At 39.4% G+C, this 16,879-nt stretch overlaps 1 protein-coding gene across 3 annotated transcripts in view; it reads left to right on the forward strand.

The window, feature by feature from the left end:
• Positions 1-16,879, forward strand: part of phf14 (PHD finger protein 14) — a 107,481-nt gene that overhangs the window by 36,630 nt on the left and 53,972 nt on the right. For all 3 annotated transcript variants that reach the window (XM_008421223.2, XM_008421225.2, XM_008421224.2), the window contains exons 11-14: positions 666-761; positions 12,525-12,631; positions 14,794-14,925; positions 16,204-16,366. In XM_008421223.2, coding sequence (XP_008419445.1) covers positions 666-761; positions 12,525-12,631; positions 14,794-14,925; positions 16,204-16,366 — 498 coding nt within the window. The remainder of the gene's footprint in view (positions 1-665; positions 762-12,524; positions 12,632-14,793; positions 14,926-16,203; positions 16,367-16,879) is intronic.

A 16,879-nucleotide genomic window follows, 5' to 3' on the forward strand; every position in this document is an offset into this window, starting at 1 on the left:
CATTCCTTCCAGGACGCACTGCAGGGAAAATAAACATTTAATCATGAATGCTAATTATGTATACACTTAGTCATTTTGATAATAGGCTAATATAAACACTTAAAGCATGTTTTGCCTTCGTTATAAGCCTTATCTAAGGCTTTTAAGTTTTTGCGACTCCAGACAGCTTTGTTTTTTGTTTTTTTTGGTCCAATATGGCTCTTTCAACATTTTGGGTTGCCGACTCCTGAATTAGGCCAATAAAAATATATTCTAAGCACAAATGTGAGGCTTTTGAAAAGTATGAACATCACTCAGCACTCAGTACTTGGTAGGTCTCTTCTGGCATAAATTACTGCATCAATGCAGCGTGGCATGGAGAACAGCAGTGTGTGCTTCTGTGTAGGTGTAAAGGAAGCCTAAGTTCCTTTGAGAGCTGCCTTCAGGTCATCTGCTTGGTGGGTCTAATGTCTCTCATCTGCCTCTTGACAACTGCCCAGAGATTTTCTATGGGTTTTAAAGGTCAGGGGAGTTTGGTTTGTTTTCTAGAAAGTAAAGAAAGCAGCTCAGAAATTTCTTTGTATTTATTAATAATGAGATTGAGATACTCCAGTCCTCCTGAAGCACCAGTGCTGTTAGCTGCAGTGACCCTGTTGCCTGATCCTGAGCTTCCTGTCCTGCTGCAGCTATGCGAGTTTCTGGAGGATCTGCTGAGTGTGAACGGAACCCTGCGGAGTGAAGGCCAGACCATGTGGACGCTGCTGGGCGGCATTGTGGGCCAGGTATGTTCACAATCACTTCTTTCCTTCTCCTTGCGTGTCTACATGTGTTCCATTCACTGATTCCTTGGTGAAGAAGTTGCTGAACATACTGCAGGAGAGATTTTTAAGGCATGTCATCCATGATGCTCTCTGCTTTTTGCTATACCTTTATCTCTTCATGTAATAATAACTGAGTGACTGGTCCTTTGCCTTTATGTTAGTTCTGACAGGCAAATTTTGAGCAATAACTGTGTCATCATAAATTCACGTAGAAATTCTATTCAAACTTCAGTTTGTAGATACGGCCATCATTTTATCTAAAGTGAATACGGTATGTCGATACGAATTACGGATTTTCCACAACTTGTCTCCAAGCGACCTAAAGTTTTCAATTTTTCGACGAGTGTGTGCCTCTCTGCTAGAGTGTGGGGAGAGTGGATTTCTGACCCCAAAATAATTTCTAACTCGCCCTCACGCCCACAAATATCGCCTGATTTGCCTAAAAGTTGGTCAGGAGGTAGATACGCATGCCTGCTCCGGTAAAATGTTTTCAAAATTTCCCTAAGGTTTACGGTTTTCTCTCCAGGTGCTTTCGACCGATGTGGCGCAACAGAATAAACTCACGGTCAAACCTATCTTTTCCTATATATTTCTGAAAAATGTCAGACCTGAGCGCACATCACATTTCTCTCATCGCTGTTAATACTGTGAGTGAGGTAGAGATATGAAACGCGGGAATGTCGGAGAAAACAAATAGACCTCTCATACGCTTTGAACGGTTTTCGAATACGTGTTACGGTTCCTGAACGGGAAGGAGTTGTTCGAAATGCTTTTTTTGTGTTTTTTTGTTTTAAACAGAGAATTCTCCCACCCTCTGTGCCGCCAACAGGTGCAGGGAATTAATTACATAGCAACGGAACACACCAGAGGATCTGCTTAGAATTACAGAGGAGCTTCTTAGGACTACAAACACGCCATCATTGTAGTTCTAACTATGTCTGAACACTCAGTTATTAACAGGGGGTTGAGCAGAATGTCAGAACTACAACATGGTGGAACTGTCTGTTACTAGAGAGGAGGACTTGGTTGGTATTGAGAACTACTCGTGTTTTGAGCTTTATATAACTGATTTAACCCAATTACTATTACACATGGGATTAGTGTGGCCATTTCAAATGAAGCTTAATGAAAATTTCAAAATAAAACCCTCAATAATCCTCTCAGGTAAGTGATAATATTAGCTTTTATTATCGTTTCCCCTCAAATTAGTTATAATATTAGATTAAAAGATAATATAAGATATAATTTTAAAATGTTTTCAAAATGTTGCTAGGAATTATGTTTTTTTTGTCAGGGTCCTTCAGACCGACGCTGAGTGTCTCAAGTATAGAATGACTCCAGCAAACTGTCTGACAGAGAACCAGCCCAGGTCCAGATTATTAATTACCATAGCAACGGCTCCCAGAGAGGCAGTGAGTAGTCTCACAAACGGGCTCAGAGAGAGGTCTCACAATGCATTGTGGGAAGAATAAATATTTCCTGTGATATTTTGCTATTTTGTGATATTTGTGATATTTTCAACCCCAAAACATGACAGGCCACTGGATGGATGAGCCTAGTGCTCAACTACCAGGCTTGGCAAGTTTTCTAGGGGCAATCTTGAATTTATAATTTTTCGGAATTGGGCCCTGCCATGGCAGTGCATAGGCAGGCACCTATTGTTCTACACCTCAAAGTAACTGCCTCTTCCTAGTACCGTTAATACGGCTCGTACCGCTGCGTGTCCCCTTCACAATATATACATCAAAATGTGCGGCTCGATCCCATGTGGGGAGCAATTGCTTTTGTTGGCATTTCGAGTAACTGTGGCGACATAGTTAACACAAAACGAGCCAAATTCAACTCAAAACAAAAGTCTGATACAAAACAGTGTCACTCAAAATAGACGTAGACTTTTGTCTGCCCCTCAGAGCTGCTCTTTAGAACTACAGACATGGTGGAACACTCCGTTACTAGACCTTTTCCTTTTGCGTTTTATTTACCGTTGTCATAGYAACTGAACCATCGGGCCCTGGGAGGAAAAAGAGTGACGGCGGTTCTAGTTAGCTGAGGTATAAACCTACTGTGCAGGAGCTGAATTGCGATCTGTTTATATGTACAGATTGCTTAATACACCGTCAGTTATCAGYTTTGAAATAAAATGGTTCTGGAAGTTTTTGGAAAGTATTATTGACATGTTTAGATTGTTTTTTCTTTACATGAGTCGAATCTGTTTAGCTATATTGTGTCTTTCTGTGAAAATGTTGGTGTACAGGGAACCCCCCCTCCACCCCCCAATATATATTGCATATTTTTTATGCAGTAGCAGATGGGGGTTATTCTGAGACTTAAGTGTGTGACATAAGCTGTACCTTTGTATTAAAGGATCTAAAACTGTTTATTACAGGTATAAGTATATTGTCTAGAATGACAAAGAAAATAACGTGGACACAATGATTATTTTGAAGAAAGATCAGATAAGGTGGTGTTTGGAAATCTTAAATATTTAACCAGAACAGATTCCAGGAGGATTAGTGAAGCACAGATTTGTTTCTGCCTCATCACTCCTACCTGTTCTAGACTTTTTACAGGAAAGTCAACATCTGTTGCACGGACACCAGCCCTGATGTGTGTAACACATGCTACAATCTTTAATATGTTTTCTGGAGATGTTGGCATCAGGGCTGCTGCTATAAACTCATTGGATCTCTGAATAGTGCCGTTTAGGTTATATCATCTAGTGATGGAAAAAGCAACAAAAAAACTATTATGCTATGTACTTAAGATGGAATATATGCACGTGTATTCATTACATGCTTTGTTTAAATTATTTATCCTCGGTGCAATTCCAGTACCGAAAAATTAACTTTACACCAGGTGAGTCTCTCACCTGAGAATGTGAACCTACTAGGCTGATTCTGTGCCTTCAAATAATTTTAATGCTCCTGTAGAAGATTCATAACTTAAAAGTTACAGGAACCTACAAGTTAACTTATAAGGAACAGATCTGAAAAAACACTGTGTGCTACACTCAAGAAAGAGATTCATTTGATGCATCAAAGACTGATGTCATCACTGATGGTGTCATTGTTACCATAGAAACCAGTGGCGCAACTACACATTATTCAGGTGGATGCGAAAACATAAATCGGCGACCCCCTCCCCAGATGGGGTTTTGACGCCCCCTCTGGTGCTGTGCCCCTATGCATTGCATGCGCTGCATACCCACTTTTTGCGCCACTGATAGGAACTAAACATTCTAATGGTGCATTCACACCAAACACGTTTTGAGCGTCAGGCAGGTCTGCTTTATATTAAAAGTCTATGTGAAGTATTGGATGCACTGGACGTGTCAAACGCTCCGAACGGTTCAAATGGCGCCGCGCTAGACGCTCGAAGAGCACCACAACCGCCCTCGACGCGCCTCCACATAGAGTTTGAATGTAAACCAGATGCGCCTGACGATCAAAATGTGTTTGGTGTGAACGCACCATTATATGTCCAGTGGCATATTAGGTCCACCATATTAGGACCAAAGTCTTGTCCTAATATGATGGATTCATTGATTGGGTCAGGGGTAATGTTTAGAGGTAAGATGTGAATTAAGGTTTAGTTAATGTTAGGAATAGACTAGTATTGGTTTGGGTTAGGGAAAATGCCTGGGTTAGGCAAAATTGCAGCTACTAAAATGAAAGGAAATCAATGCAAAGTTCTAATTTGTGTCGAAATAGATTTCACCAGCCTGTATAGAATTTTGTTTTCTAAATCATTCTATAAATAATGATGATATAATGTTAGGTTGTTTTTCTGCCAACTGCATAGCTGCAGTACACTAGTAGTCTAATGTGTTGAATATGCTGAGACACATTCAACACATTAGAAACCAATCAGAACCAAAAGTTTGTCCAGCCGGGCTTAGCTTCTTGACCTTCTTGCCAACGCCAACATGAAGACCCTCCATGCAACCAGTGGAGGTTGATTGCATGGATGTCTGTCTTTCCTCGGACCTCCATGTTTGTGYGRAGGTTTGGCTTTCCGTGGACTCCTCYGTTTRYAACCTGAGYKTGGGTYGGKGCAAAGGCTGAGCCAGGCTATGCATGGAGACCCCTCGTTGATTCAAGGTCTGTCTTTCTTCGGACCTCCCTGGTTGATTGGAGGTCCATCTTTCTTCTGACCTCCCTGGTTGATTGGAGGCCCATCTTTCCTCAGACCTCTCTGGTTGATTGGAGGCCCATCTTTCCTCAGACCTCTCTGGTTGATTCAAGGTCTCTTTCTTCGGACCTCCCTGGTTGATTGGAGGTCTGTCTATCCTTGGTCTCCTCTGTTTGTGGGGAGCCTTCTCTTTGCAGGTGAACCTGTGGTCTGGTGGAGACTCTAGGATTGTTGTTTTCTAAAGCTAGTTTCAACTCCACCTTCAGGTYCGCAACCTGACCCTGCAGAGCTTTCACCATTTCCTCCTGAGCCTTAAATTTGGAAGCTTGCTCAGAGTGACTTTTGAGCTGCTCCTCATATTTGAGTCTCACTCGGTATTCTTCAACCATTACTTCAATCATACCTTTATTGCGGGAGGCGTATTTTGCAGCCTCCCACTTGAAGTATTCCAGCTGTTGAAGAACTTTCTTGTAATTGTAATTTTGGAAGAGCAAGAAACCTGTTCATGTTTGTCTTGCAGGTGACGTTCTTTTTCCAACATTTTTTGCAGTCTTTGAATCTCCTCCTGCTGGGATTTGACTTCAGCCTGACATGCAATCCTTCTGTCTCTTTCCTCGTGGAGTTCAGAATTCTTTCTCTGCAGTTCTGTTTTAGATCGTTTACCTGCTTTGTCAAAGCATTGACGTGTTGGCTAGTCTCTGCCACGTCTTCCGTCTTTTATCTATTTTTCTTATTTATTAGTCACACTTAGTATACTGAATGGAGGAAGAAAATGTAAAACAACATGCTAGTGACAGCATTTAGGCTAATGTTAGCAATTTGGCTCATTTTAACTTGTAAACTAATTTTAACATACAGAATGGAGTAAGTCCACGTTACTGAACATGTTTGTGATTCTATTATGATTTGTCATTTGAGATAAATATTTTATAAGCAAATAATCTGATGAAGGTGGCAAACAAGACTCAAGCTTCACTGGTAATAGAATTTGAGGTGATACATTGTTTTCTATTAAGCTTTTTTCAATCAGTAATAAAAAACTATCCCGTTAATTTGAAGGTGTTTTTACTTGGAAATTACTTTTCCTTAATTATGTATATTTGATATCTGTTAATATTTGTCCCAATTGTTAAATTGTTCAGTTCAACACAGGAATTATTCTGTTAAACTGAACAATTTATTGAAATTTACGGAAGTTGAGTGACGTCACCAAGAACGCACTATTCCAATTGGGGAACTAGCATACTGCGTCCTTGTGAACTCGGTAAGAACGGACTTTCAACTGTTCTTGCGGGTACGTACTTGCCAAGAACTCAAGAACGTACTTGCGTTCTTGAGTATTGAGAAACGACTGTTAAGTTTAGTTGAACTTTATTCTACTATGTAACAATACACTCACGTTATTTTTTATTCTTCTTCCACAAATCCATCAAAGTCCTCTTCTGTATCTGAATTGAACAGCTGGGCAATTTCGCCATCAAACATGCCAGGTTCCCTCTCGTCATTGTCGGTCAGTCTCGTTGCCAGGTGGCTGTTCAGCAATGATGCCGGCTTTCGCGAAAGCTCGGACAACAGTTAAGGGAGATACATTAGCCCAGGCATCCACAATCCATTCACACATGGTGGCGTAACTCGCCTGGCGCTGCCTCCCCGTCTTAGTAAACATGTATTCGCAGTCTGTCATCCATCGCTCCCACGCCGCTCGCAACTACTTTTTGAATGCCCTGTTTACACCAATGTCCAGCAGTTGGAGTTATTTTGTTAATCCTCCCGGAATGACGGCAAACTCTAAATTAATTTGCTTCACTTCCTTTTTCACAGTAGCAGTGAGATGGGCGTGCATGGCGTCGCAGATGAACAGGGACGGTGATGCGTGGATAAACCTATCTGGTTTTTACCCGAGTTGCATGCTGCAGAACTCGGACAACAATTCTCTGATTGGTTTACTGCTGCCAGCGAACGTACTGTAAACTTTACGTCTCTGTGTCAGGGACAGATTTTGGAATTCAGTGCATACATAGGGCGCACTGGATTGTAAGGCGCACTGCTGAGTTTTGAGAAAATTTAAGGCTTTTAGGTGCACCTTATAGTCCGGAAAATACGGTAATGTTATATATTTTGCTATATTTTTCACCCATGGAGGCTTATGGTCCTTGTTCTGAAAAGGAATTGACCTCTACTCTTGAGGGTTAAAAATAATTTTAAATGTGATGTGACTCATCTCATTTAATGAGGAGGTGGCAAGAAAATGAAAAACCATGTTAAAAACTACCAAAGCAGTTAGAACAGATTATTGTTTACCGATTTATTAAACGACTACAGTGGGGTAACATATTTTAACAATAGCACAATACAATGGTTCATCAAATACTCTTCAGCATTAAATACAAAAAACTAAACTATATTTTGTCCATCAATATGATGGGAATATAGAAGCCATGAAGCTTACAATCTCAGATGTGTCAGTATTTACGTAGTTTATGTAAATTCTTCTTCTCGGTGGCCTTCAAGAGGTACTTGCACGCTACTGCCCCCTGTGGTTACAGAATATGATGGTTCACAGTGTTTGGTAAAACACCTGACCTGACACAGTTCGTCCACTATTTACTGGATCACACAGTCTGACCAGAGGTACGTGTCATTCATTGTTTCATTTATGAAGCTGAAGATGGCAGCAACAGGAGCAAACGCCAGTTTCTTCAGCCAACGCTTTCCTCTTCCACCGTTTGCTCCTTCTTATCTTCATTACTCTTTGAAATTTCCACATTTCCATACATTTCAATGGGAAATGAATGGAAGCATTTTTTAAAACTAAAACAAGGCTTAAAATTGTTTTGGCTGTTTTGGCTGGATAGAACTAGTGCAGTTGGACCTAGCATACATCATTTACCCAGAATACATCGCAGCTTAAACTACATGGTGATGTCTGTGTGACAATTTTTTATTTAAATTTATAAAAGCCTGTAGGCTGTTTAGCCTACAGTATCTTTACTTTATTGTTTTTACATCTAACATAAATATTTCTCAAATAAAGTCTAATACTAGTCGTGAATTCCATTAAGGAAGAACGGTCTTGTTCAAAAGGTGACATGTTAAGAGATTGTAAAATTTAAGAAACTAATGAAACTTTATAGATGGAATCTTTCTGTAGTAAAGCACTTTCATTATTGAAATCACACATCTATTCATAAATACTCTCCATTATCTCTGATTGACCTGGATCTTGTCATATCTGCAGTGCTACCAGTGGAGAACAGAAGGGTTTCATTTCTAAAAGGTTTGACATCTATAAGATATATTACTCTCTAAATCCATAAAACGCTAAATTAAAAGTGTAACTGTTGAGAGTATGAGTGTTGCAGATAAATGGTCAAATGATGTTAATACGGTAGCAGGACAGATAAATGGAGCGGAATGTGGAAGACTGGCGCTGCTTCTGCAATGACCAGCATAAATCACCTAATTATGAACATTCACAGCACAAGTTATAGCATCAGTCATAGTGCTGCATGCTTTTGTGTCATCTGTCTGCCACATTTTCATCTTCTATTTGTCATCCTGCCTGTGCATTTGCAGAAATAATTGATGTCCCCAACTGGCATTAAAATCAGTCATTTAAAACACAGTTGGAGCTTTTGTTCCTCCAACATTTACCACCCCTGGTAACTTAACATGGAAACACTCAAATGTTACTTTCCACATGCTGCTGTAAGATGCATGGGGCTCACACAGTTAATGCACAATAAACCCTCTCCCAGAAACTTGTTTAAAAATAAACTTTTAGCCCTTCTTTTTTAAGTAGTAACATTATTCATAGTTACTATGGTTACATTTGATGGAGCAAGCACCTTGCTCATAAATTCTTGATTGTGAGATACAGTAATATTTATTTTAGTCTGTGGAGCATCTTTTAAGAGGTTAGTTTGAATCTTTTTAACTGAGGTTTCATAATGTTATTATTTCTTCCACTTGTTGACATGGCTGGGCAATATGGCTTAATTTTTTTGTTTGTTTTTGTGTTTGTTTTTATGTTAAATTATGTGATGTGACCTTGAGTGTCAAGAAAGGCACCTACAAATAAAATGTATTATTGTTATTATTATTAAAAATAAAGTTTCTAATTTTTTCATACCAGAGTCCATTTCTGATTTTCATAAAAAAATATCACTTTCTTTTCTAAATCCGAAATTACGGTAACATTTCATTTAAAGGGTTGTGCATAAGACTGATATGACACTGTCATAAGTATGACATAACATCTGTCATGAATATTTATGACTGCTGTCATTAAGTGTCATTCAGTAAATATTGGCATTTGTAATGCAAAGTTGACATGATTTGAAAAGTCTTTATGTCAACTTGACATTAACTAAGAATCATCTGTCATAAATATGTTATAGCAGGTATTAATGATCAAACTTGGAATGTGATGCTGTCACGCCCTCCACCACCGCCCCTTGAATCCTACTAGGTGGCTGCATTTTAAAAATTATTGCTGTGAGAACACCTGTCATTAAAAAAAATCCAAACTATACCTTCAAATTTCCTTCAGTCTTTCTTCTTGATCCTGATTGATTCCCTTGGAAACAGAGCAGATTTGCATTGCTTTTGGATGAGATTTGTTGCTTGAACAATATGGACAAGTATTTGACTTTTATATTAGCATTAGATATTCCAGGCCCTCTTGTAGTTCTTAATGTAACACTGATTGAGCAGAATGTTCATCCACTCTGCTCTCTGTCAGAGTCTGGAGACCTAATATTTGAAGAGTCATGTAAGTTGTGATAGTGGATCTGTTCGGGTTCAGTAGTACCAGATGTGGATCATGTCTGCTGTTTTCCAATGGATGAGAAAGCTCATGGGGTTTCTACCTGTCTGCTCAATATTCAGGATGTCCCAGGAAAGAAAACATCAAACAAAACAACACATTGACTCTGCATGGTATGTAAACAAGTTCCTTGGCACACATATTTCATAATGGAGCCCATACCTGGTCATGATGTCATCTTGTGTGCTGATGGAGTGATTGAAAGCAGGTCCTGGCTCTGGTTCAGAATCCGCTGTAGGATCCAGGGATCTTCTGAAAACACATTATAGTGAGCTGGGTGCATAGCGTTGGCTGAGAGCGGCTGCCATCACTGCTGCGCTCCACAGGGTACAGGAGAGCAGAATCTGGTCTAAAATCAGAGCAGCTCAGAAAACAGTGGCTGCAAGGCTGTCTATGCCTGGATTAGGCTAAAAGCTTTAGCACATGGCACATACCCTGAGAGAGAGAGTCAGAGCGGACCTGGCTTACCTTGGCAAATGTTGGTTTCAGGTTGTGGCTCTGCTTGATATTTCTAGTTTAAATACAGAATGATGAAACTGCTCTGAGTCCTGGACAGCTTCATGGAAATAAAACAATCTATTAGAGAGCCAGAACCCTTATCGACTTCCTCCACTTCACTTTTACTCTGTTTCTGTAAACTTTACTGTCGGTCTGTAGCCGACAGCCGACAGAACTGACTCCATATTAGCAGAAAGGAGTCTTTATTAGCCAGATGCCAGGAGACCTCAGCGGAGACTGAGAGGACCCCAGTGCTGGGGTCAGCTGAGCCTCTATCAGGCCTCGGCGCCACTGCACTGCTGCAGGCGCAGCAGATTAGAACGTCCTCAGAGGAAACCTTGTCTATTTAGTGACAGACTCAGTCCCTACTAGATAGGTTTTCTAATTAACCTCCATGGTAGCACCACACCTGAGATTCTTATGAAACTAATCAGACCCTCTGCTGTTGGCTTACATCGGCCACATAGCAGATCTCACTTCTCCTAATGGAGCTGAACTAGAGCAGTCTCTTCTTTAGCTTGGCCAAGTTCACCAGCAACACAAATAAATAATAAACTCCATTTCAAACCTAACTTTTCACACGTAATAGGTTTGCTAAGCTAAGTGTTTATAAATTAATAACTGCTCCTCTCTTGTGCAATAAATGAAACAACAACCAGAACAAGAATCATAAAGAGAAAACCAGATAAAAACCTACAGAAATCATCATCTTTATTTTTACAAAATGTTCATTTTATAAAAACACTCACCATATGAGCCCAATAGTTGTTTTTTTTAATGTTTTATTTTTATTTATTTATTTTACAAATATTAATTTAATGGATTTAATAAGTACCTTTCACCTTCCATCCATTTTCTTTACACCCTTGTCCCTCAGTGGGGTCGGTAGGGTTGCTGGTGCCTCTCCAGCTAACGTTCCGGGCGAGAGGCGGGGTCACCCTGGACAGGTCACCAGTCTGTCTCAAGGAAACACAGAGACAGACAGGACACACAACCATGCACACACACACACACACTCACTAGGGGCAATTTAGAGAAGCCTATTAACCTGACAGTCATGTTTTTGGACTGTGGGAGGAAGCCGGAGTACCCGGAGAAAACCCACACATGCACTTTTGGTCTTCTTATATCTTTCACATTATTTCTCTTATTTATCTGATATGGGTAAACAATTTTCCTTGGTGCCAGACTACAGTTCATCCAGAAAGTATTCACAGCAGGTCATTTTCTCCACATTTTATCTTATATTACATTCTTATTACAAATTGTGTTAAATTTCTCTTTCCTCAAAATTCTACACACAAAAAATTGAAACCAGAATATATATATATATATATATATATATATATATATATATATAATCCGGATTAAGGTTGTAAATACTTTCCTGATGCACTGCAGACCACAGCTTGTCAGTGACACCTCACTTGAACCCACAGAGGTTTTGAACATCTTAAAATAAACATTTTATCATTATAGTTTAAATGGAAGTAAGTCCTGATAAGACATGAGTTCCATTCATTTAGGAGCAAAGGCCTTCCCAGGATTTAAGCAGGAGGCATCAAGTCTCCATCCAGTTTACTTCAACTGACAGACCAATAAAGCTCTTTAAAATGACTTCATTTATAATGTTGCTTTTCTTCTCATGCTGACCTCTAAAAGAGCTTATTTGTATTAAGTGGTGAAAAGTCATCAAGGCCTTCATGTTTGTTTTAACAGCTTTTAATTCCACCTGGGTTAACAGTGGATGGGCTTTTTACACAAGGTTTTAATGATATGAAAGGAGTCAAGATTCATATAAATGGGTACTTGGTTTTAAAAGGGGTGCGGGTTGGAGCCCTCCCACTCCCGCTGTTTCTTTTTTTTTCTTTCTCTCTTCCGATTTGAAGGACAGAAATTAGACTTGGTGGGAAATATAATGTTTTTGATTGTTTATTCAATGTTGCATGACTCTGTGTTTTTGTTTTTAATGATGTAAAGCACTTTGACATGCCTTGCTGCTGAAATGTGCTACACAAATAAAATTTGATTTGATTTTGATTTAAATTTAGATTTCATATTTTCAGACTCTGATTCAATAGAATTGACACTCCAGTGTGACATTCTGTTTCCTTTATCCTTACTTCACTAATGTGACAGTAGCATTCTGTGATCTTTGGAGCACATCTGGTTCTACAACAACTGATTTAGAGGGACATGTCTCCCTGTCTGATTATAGAAAAAATAATATTCTGTATGACTGACTTCTAATTTTTTGGTTTCTGTAGAAACTGAACACTCCAGCAATTCTGAAAGCTCCAAAGGAGAGGAAGCCCAGCAAGAAGGAAGGAGGAACACCGGGGAAGTCATCCAACCTTCCAGCAATTCTTTATAGGTGAAGAACAGTTTGCTCCTGGTCGTACAAAGGGAGAAACGTGAACGCAGACATACTAGCACATCTCAAAAAATTGAAATACTATGAAAAAGGTTGTTAATGGAAACTAGAGGTTTCAAACCCTAATCAGCTAGTTGACTCAAAATACCTGTAAAGCTTTCCTGACCCTGAGTGTTTCACTCTGGGTCAGTCGGACACAACCATGAGGAAGAAAAGATGTCCAGAGGACAGTCATGGACACCTTTTCATTTGTCTTCTTTACTTTATTGTTTACGTGAATGGGGACAAGTGTTAAGTATAAACTTATACTGAACACTACAACATTTATATTCCTAGCCAGTTTGCAATGCACATCCCAGGCTGTTATGGCAGATATAAAGCTGTTTTATACTTTTAAAGGGGACAAGTCATGCAAAATCCACCTTTTTGTTTGCGTACTTTGAATATCTAGGAGTGCAAAAAAAAACAAAAAACAATTTATTCTCTGCTGCGTAAATATCTTTATCTACACAGATAAAGATCCAACCATAACTAATCGGTCCCATCAGTCTGTTAATCAGGTTAATACAATGATATCAGCTCAGCTCAGCTTGATGTGACAATAAACACAACAGAACTGACATAGTTAACACTAAATGAAATGGGCATATCAAAAGAAATTTAGTGAAAATGTAAATATACATAATTTTTGAGCTTAGGACAGTTTTTATATCTGTAAGATATTATGAATAGTTAAGCCTGTCACAATAATGAATTTTGCTGAGCGATTGTCTCAAAAATTATTGCGATAAGCGATAATATTGTTTGAAGACCTTTTTACATAGATTTAATGGAAATGACGTAATAATGCATGCAATTTCCTGCCAAAGATAGATACACTATATTTTCAAAAGAACACTTAACTGATAAACAAAATAAACAAAACAACCAAAAACAAAAATTAAATGGATTCTCAGTCTCCATTAACACAAAACGTACTTGAATAAAAACTTAACAAAATAAAACCAAAGTGGAAATAAATACTGCATTCAACCAAAAGAGTGCAGATTATGAAGTCTGTATTGCCCTTCAGTAATCACTAGATTTAAATAGAGAAAATGGGTACATCTGGCTACCTGATGCAGTAGTTCACACTGCACGATTTTTTGCCCCTATTTTCCCCTTACGACAATCTTAGAACGTTGGACATTCTAAGATTTGCGCTTGCGATTAGTGGGTGGTGTGTTACAGTAGATTGTTGTGGCCGCTCTGAACTAAATCGGGGGTTTTCCCCGACTGGGAGCGTTAACGCAGCCTGTTGAACGTGACAGGTAGCCAATCAGAAAGCATGGATTACCTTCTGTGCTTTCTGAGGGGAAATTACGGAGTAGAATCCCAAACAGTTGACACGGCGCAACCCGAAATCCAACGGACATTGGAGATGATTTGTGGAAACATTAATGCTTATTCAACATTTTGTGCAAAGAATACAGAAATGACAAGGAGAGGAGTTGGAGCCAAATTGCTACCGCAGTTGATAAACCCGGTAACTTTTCGTTAACGTGAAATAAATAGGTTATAATGATTTTCATTCAGTGGACACTAGCCACATGCATTGCAGGTATATTATAGTAAAACATTGATTAATGCCTGGTTTTGAAATTAGTTAACTGAACTTGTAGTCATTATTTTGTGCCCATTGTTGGACACCACACGGCACGACGAACCCGATCGAAACGTTATACCTAGGATTTCTGTCGGCTAATGTGTGGTTTCAGGTTTTGAAAATAGGCCGACAATCAGCCGACAATTCTAAGATCGTGTAATGCGCGCTGGGCATTACGCTGAGGAAATGAGGAAGGAAGGGGTCAGTGGAGAGCACCGAAGTTGAGCCTTTTTTATTCAGTGTCATCAACAGAAAGAGAAAAAGGCAGGAAGAGACGATAAAGCCGATAATTAAAATGAGGTCGATAGTTTTAATTTATCGTGCGATTAATTGATTTATTGTTTATCGCAACAGGCCTATGAATAGTCTCCACTAAACATTGAAATTCTAGAGTTTGCTTTACTTTTTCACACAACTTTATAAATTCCTTTTTAAGCAGAACTTAGAGGTCATTATAAACAGAAAACGTAAGCTGCCAGCTGTTCCAGTCTGAGGTTTATCTGAATCATTTCTGCAGCTGTGGGATCTGTAAGAAGAACCAGGACCAACATCTGCTGGTGCTGTGCGACACTTGCAAACTCTACTACCACCTGGGCTGCCTTGAGCCTCCTCTCACCCGGATGCCCAAGAAGACAAAGAACAGCTACTGGTGAGACTCATCCAGACCCCGCAGGACGGGATTCTTTGTTTCCTACACTTTATTCATGTGGGAAACTCAGAAATGACATCAGTTATGTTCATGCTGATGAAACAAGTGATGCAGGATGGATAGTTAATAATATGGATCCTGATGTTTGTTACATTATTTTTTGTTGTTAAATACATTTTCAAAAAGCAACTCCCCATTAGCAATCTGGTTGTAACTGTCCCTCAGATGAGAGAACAGTACAAAGCAGTGTAGGCAGCATTTATGATGCAACTCATTCATCCTGTGAATATAATCAGCAGGCTCTTCTTTTTGATTCGCCTCCTCCTAAAGGAGCAGCTAACAGTTGGATCTGGAGAGCATTTTAGTCGTATTATTGGTGACATTTTTGTTCCGTCTGTGGAAGCTGTTTTATCAGATAGCAGATGCAGAGATGGTAGAAATGTCACCCTCTCCCTTCCCCTCCCACAGTCTGCAGCTTTTTATCTGAAGAAGAGATTTAATGCTTCTGCCTCTCCACATTTAGCAACTCTAATAAACTGTGGTCATTAGAGAACAACTAGAACTGTCTTTTTCCATGTTATAAATGAAAGAAACAAGGAGAGGCAGCTGGTTAATTGTACATGATGTCCTCCTGATTTTGTAATGACGCTAGTCTCATATTTCAGCTTCTCAGTTGATTCATGATGTAGAACTGGAGTGTCAGATGTTTATGGCTTCATCATTATTGTATCAGTGAGTTAAAAACAGAAATTCACAATCAGGTCAAGGCTAGTACAGTCGTGAATTTGATTTTAGTTCAATGTCGAAGGCTTTTAAAACATTTTAAAGGAAACTAAAGTGTTTGTTACCATGGATGGACAGAACAATTTGTTTCAATTTAAAATAGAGCTGCAGCTAACTGTTACTTTAGTAATCGACTGAAGCATTTTTGTACAATATTAGAAATGGATTAAAAATTCAAATAAATAAATACTTCAGAACAAACTTACTTTTTAAATTTTTTTGAGTGCAAAATACATATATGTTTTGTACAGTTCTGGATTAATAGCTGCTCAGAGTTAACGCTAATGATTAATCAATTACTAAATTAGTTGATGATTATTTCAATTGAGCATGATTAATCTCATGAATTGTTCAACTCTAATCTAGAAAATACATTTGTACAAAATTTACATTTTTCAAGTCAGACTTGAATCTGGAATCATCCGGTAAAAACCTGCGTCCAATACTGACAATAAGTTTAATACAAGAGCAGTGACAGCTCTCGGTTTTCTTCAGGCAATGCTCCGAATGTGACCAAGCCAGCAGTGATGAAGCTGACATCGCCATGGAGACGCTGCCTGACGGCACCAAGAGGTCTAGAAGGCAGATCAAAGGACCGATCAAGTTCATCCCTCAGGAGATGTCTCCAGAGCCCAAGAAGCAGCAAGTGAGAGGCACAGTGAGTACTGGTGAACTCTCCTCCTCTTCCTCCTCCTCTTCCTCCTTTTCCTCGTCTTCTTCCTCCTACTCCTCTTCCTCCTCTATTGGTTCATTAGAATGGGACTGATGGATGTGAGGGCTAAGTGATTGCAAGTAGTTAACCTGTGTTCTCGTGCTGATTGCTCATTTTCTTCTTAAGGTTCATAGATGGAAAAAAACACATCCTGATGTATTTACTTTGGATGTACTTTGAAGTGGCATTAGTTTAAAGAGACATCTCTGAGGGGAGGGATGTGCTGTGTGTCGCTTTGCCTCTGCTGGTCTCCTTTCTCTGGGTAGTCAGCTGAAACTACACACAGAACTCTGGACTCCTCTCACGGTTCAGCTGTACAGTAACATGCAGTTCTGCCTTTGAAAAGCATAAATACAGTTAGACTGTGGCTACACACTGTGGCTACACACTGTGGCTACACACTGGGGCTACACACTGGGGCTACACACTGGGGCTACACACTGTGGCTACACACTGTGG

Source organism: Poecilia reticulata, linkage group LG11, assembly GCF_000633615.1.
Source record: "Poecilia reticulata strain Guanapo linkage group LG11, Guppy_female_1.0+MT, whole genome shotgun sequence".
NCBI classification, from domain to species: domain Eukaryota; kingdom Metazoa; phylum Chordata; class Actinopteri; order Cyprinodontiformes; family Poeciliidae; genus Poecilia; species Poecilia reticulata.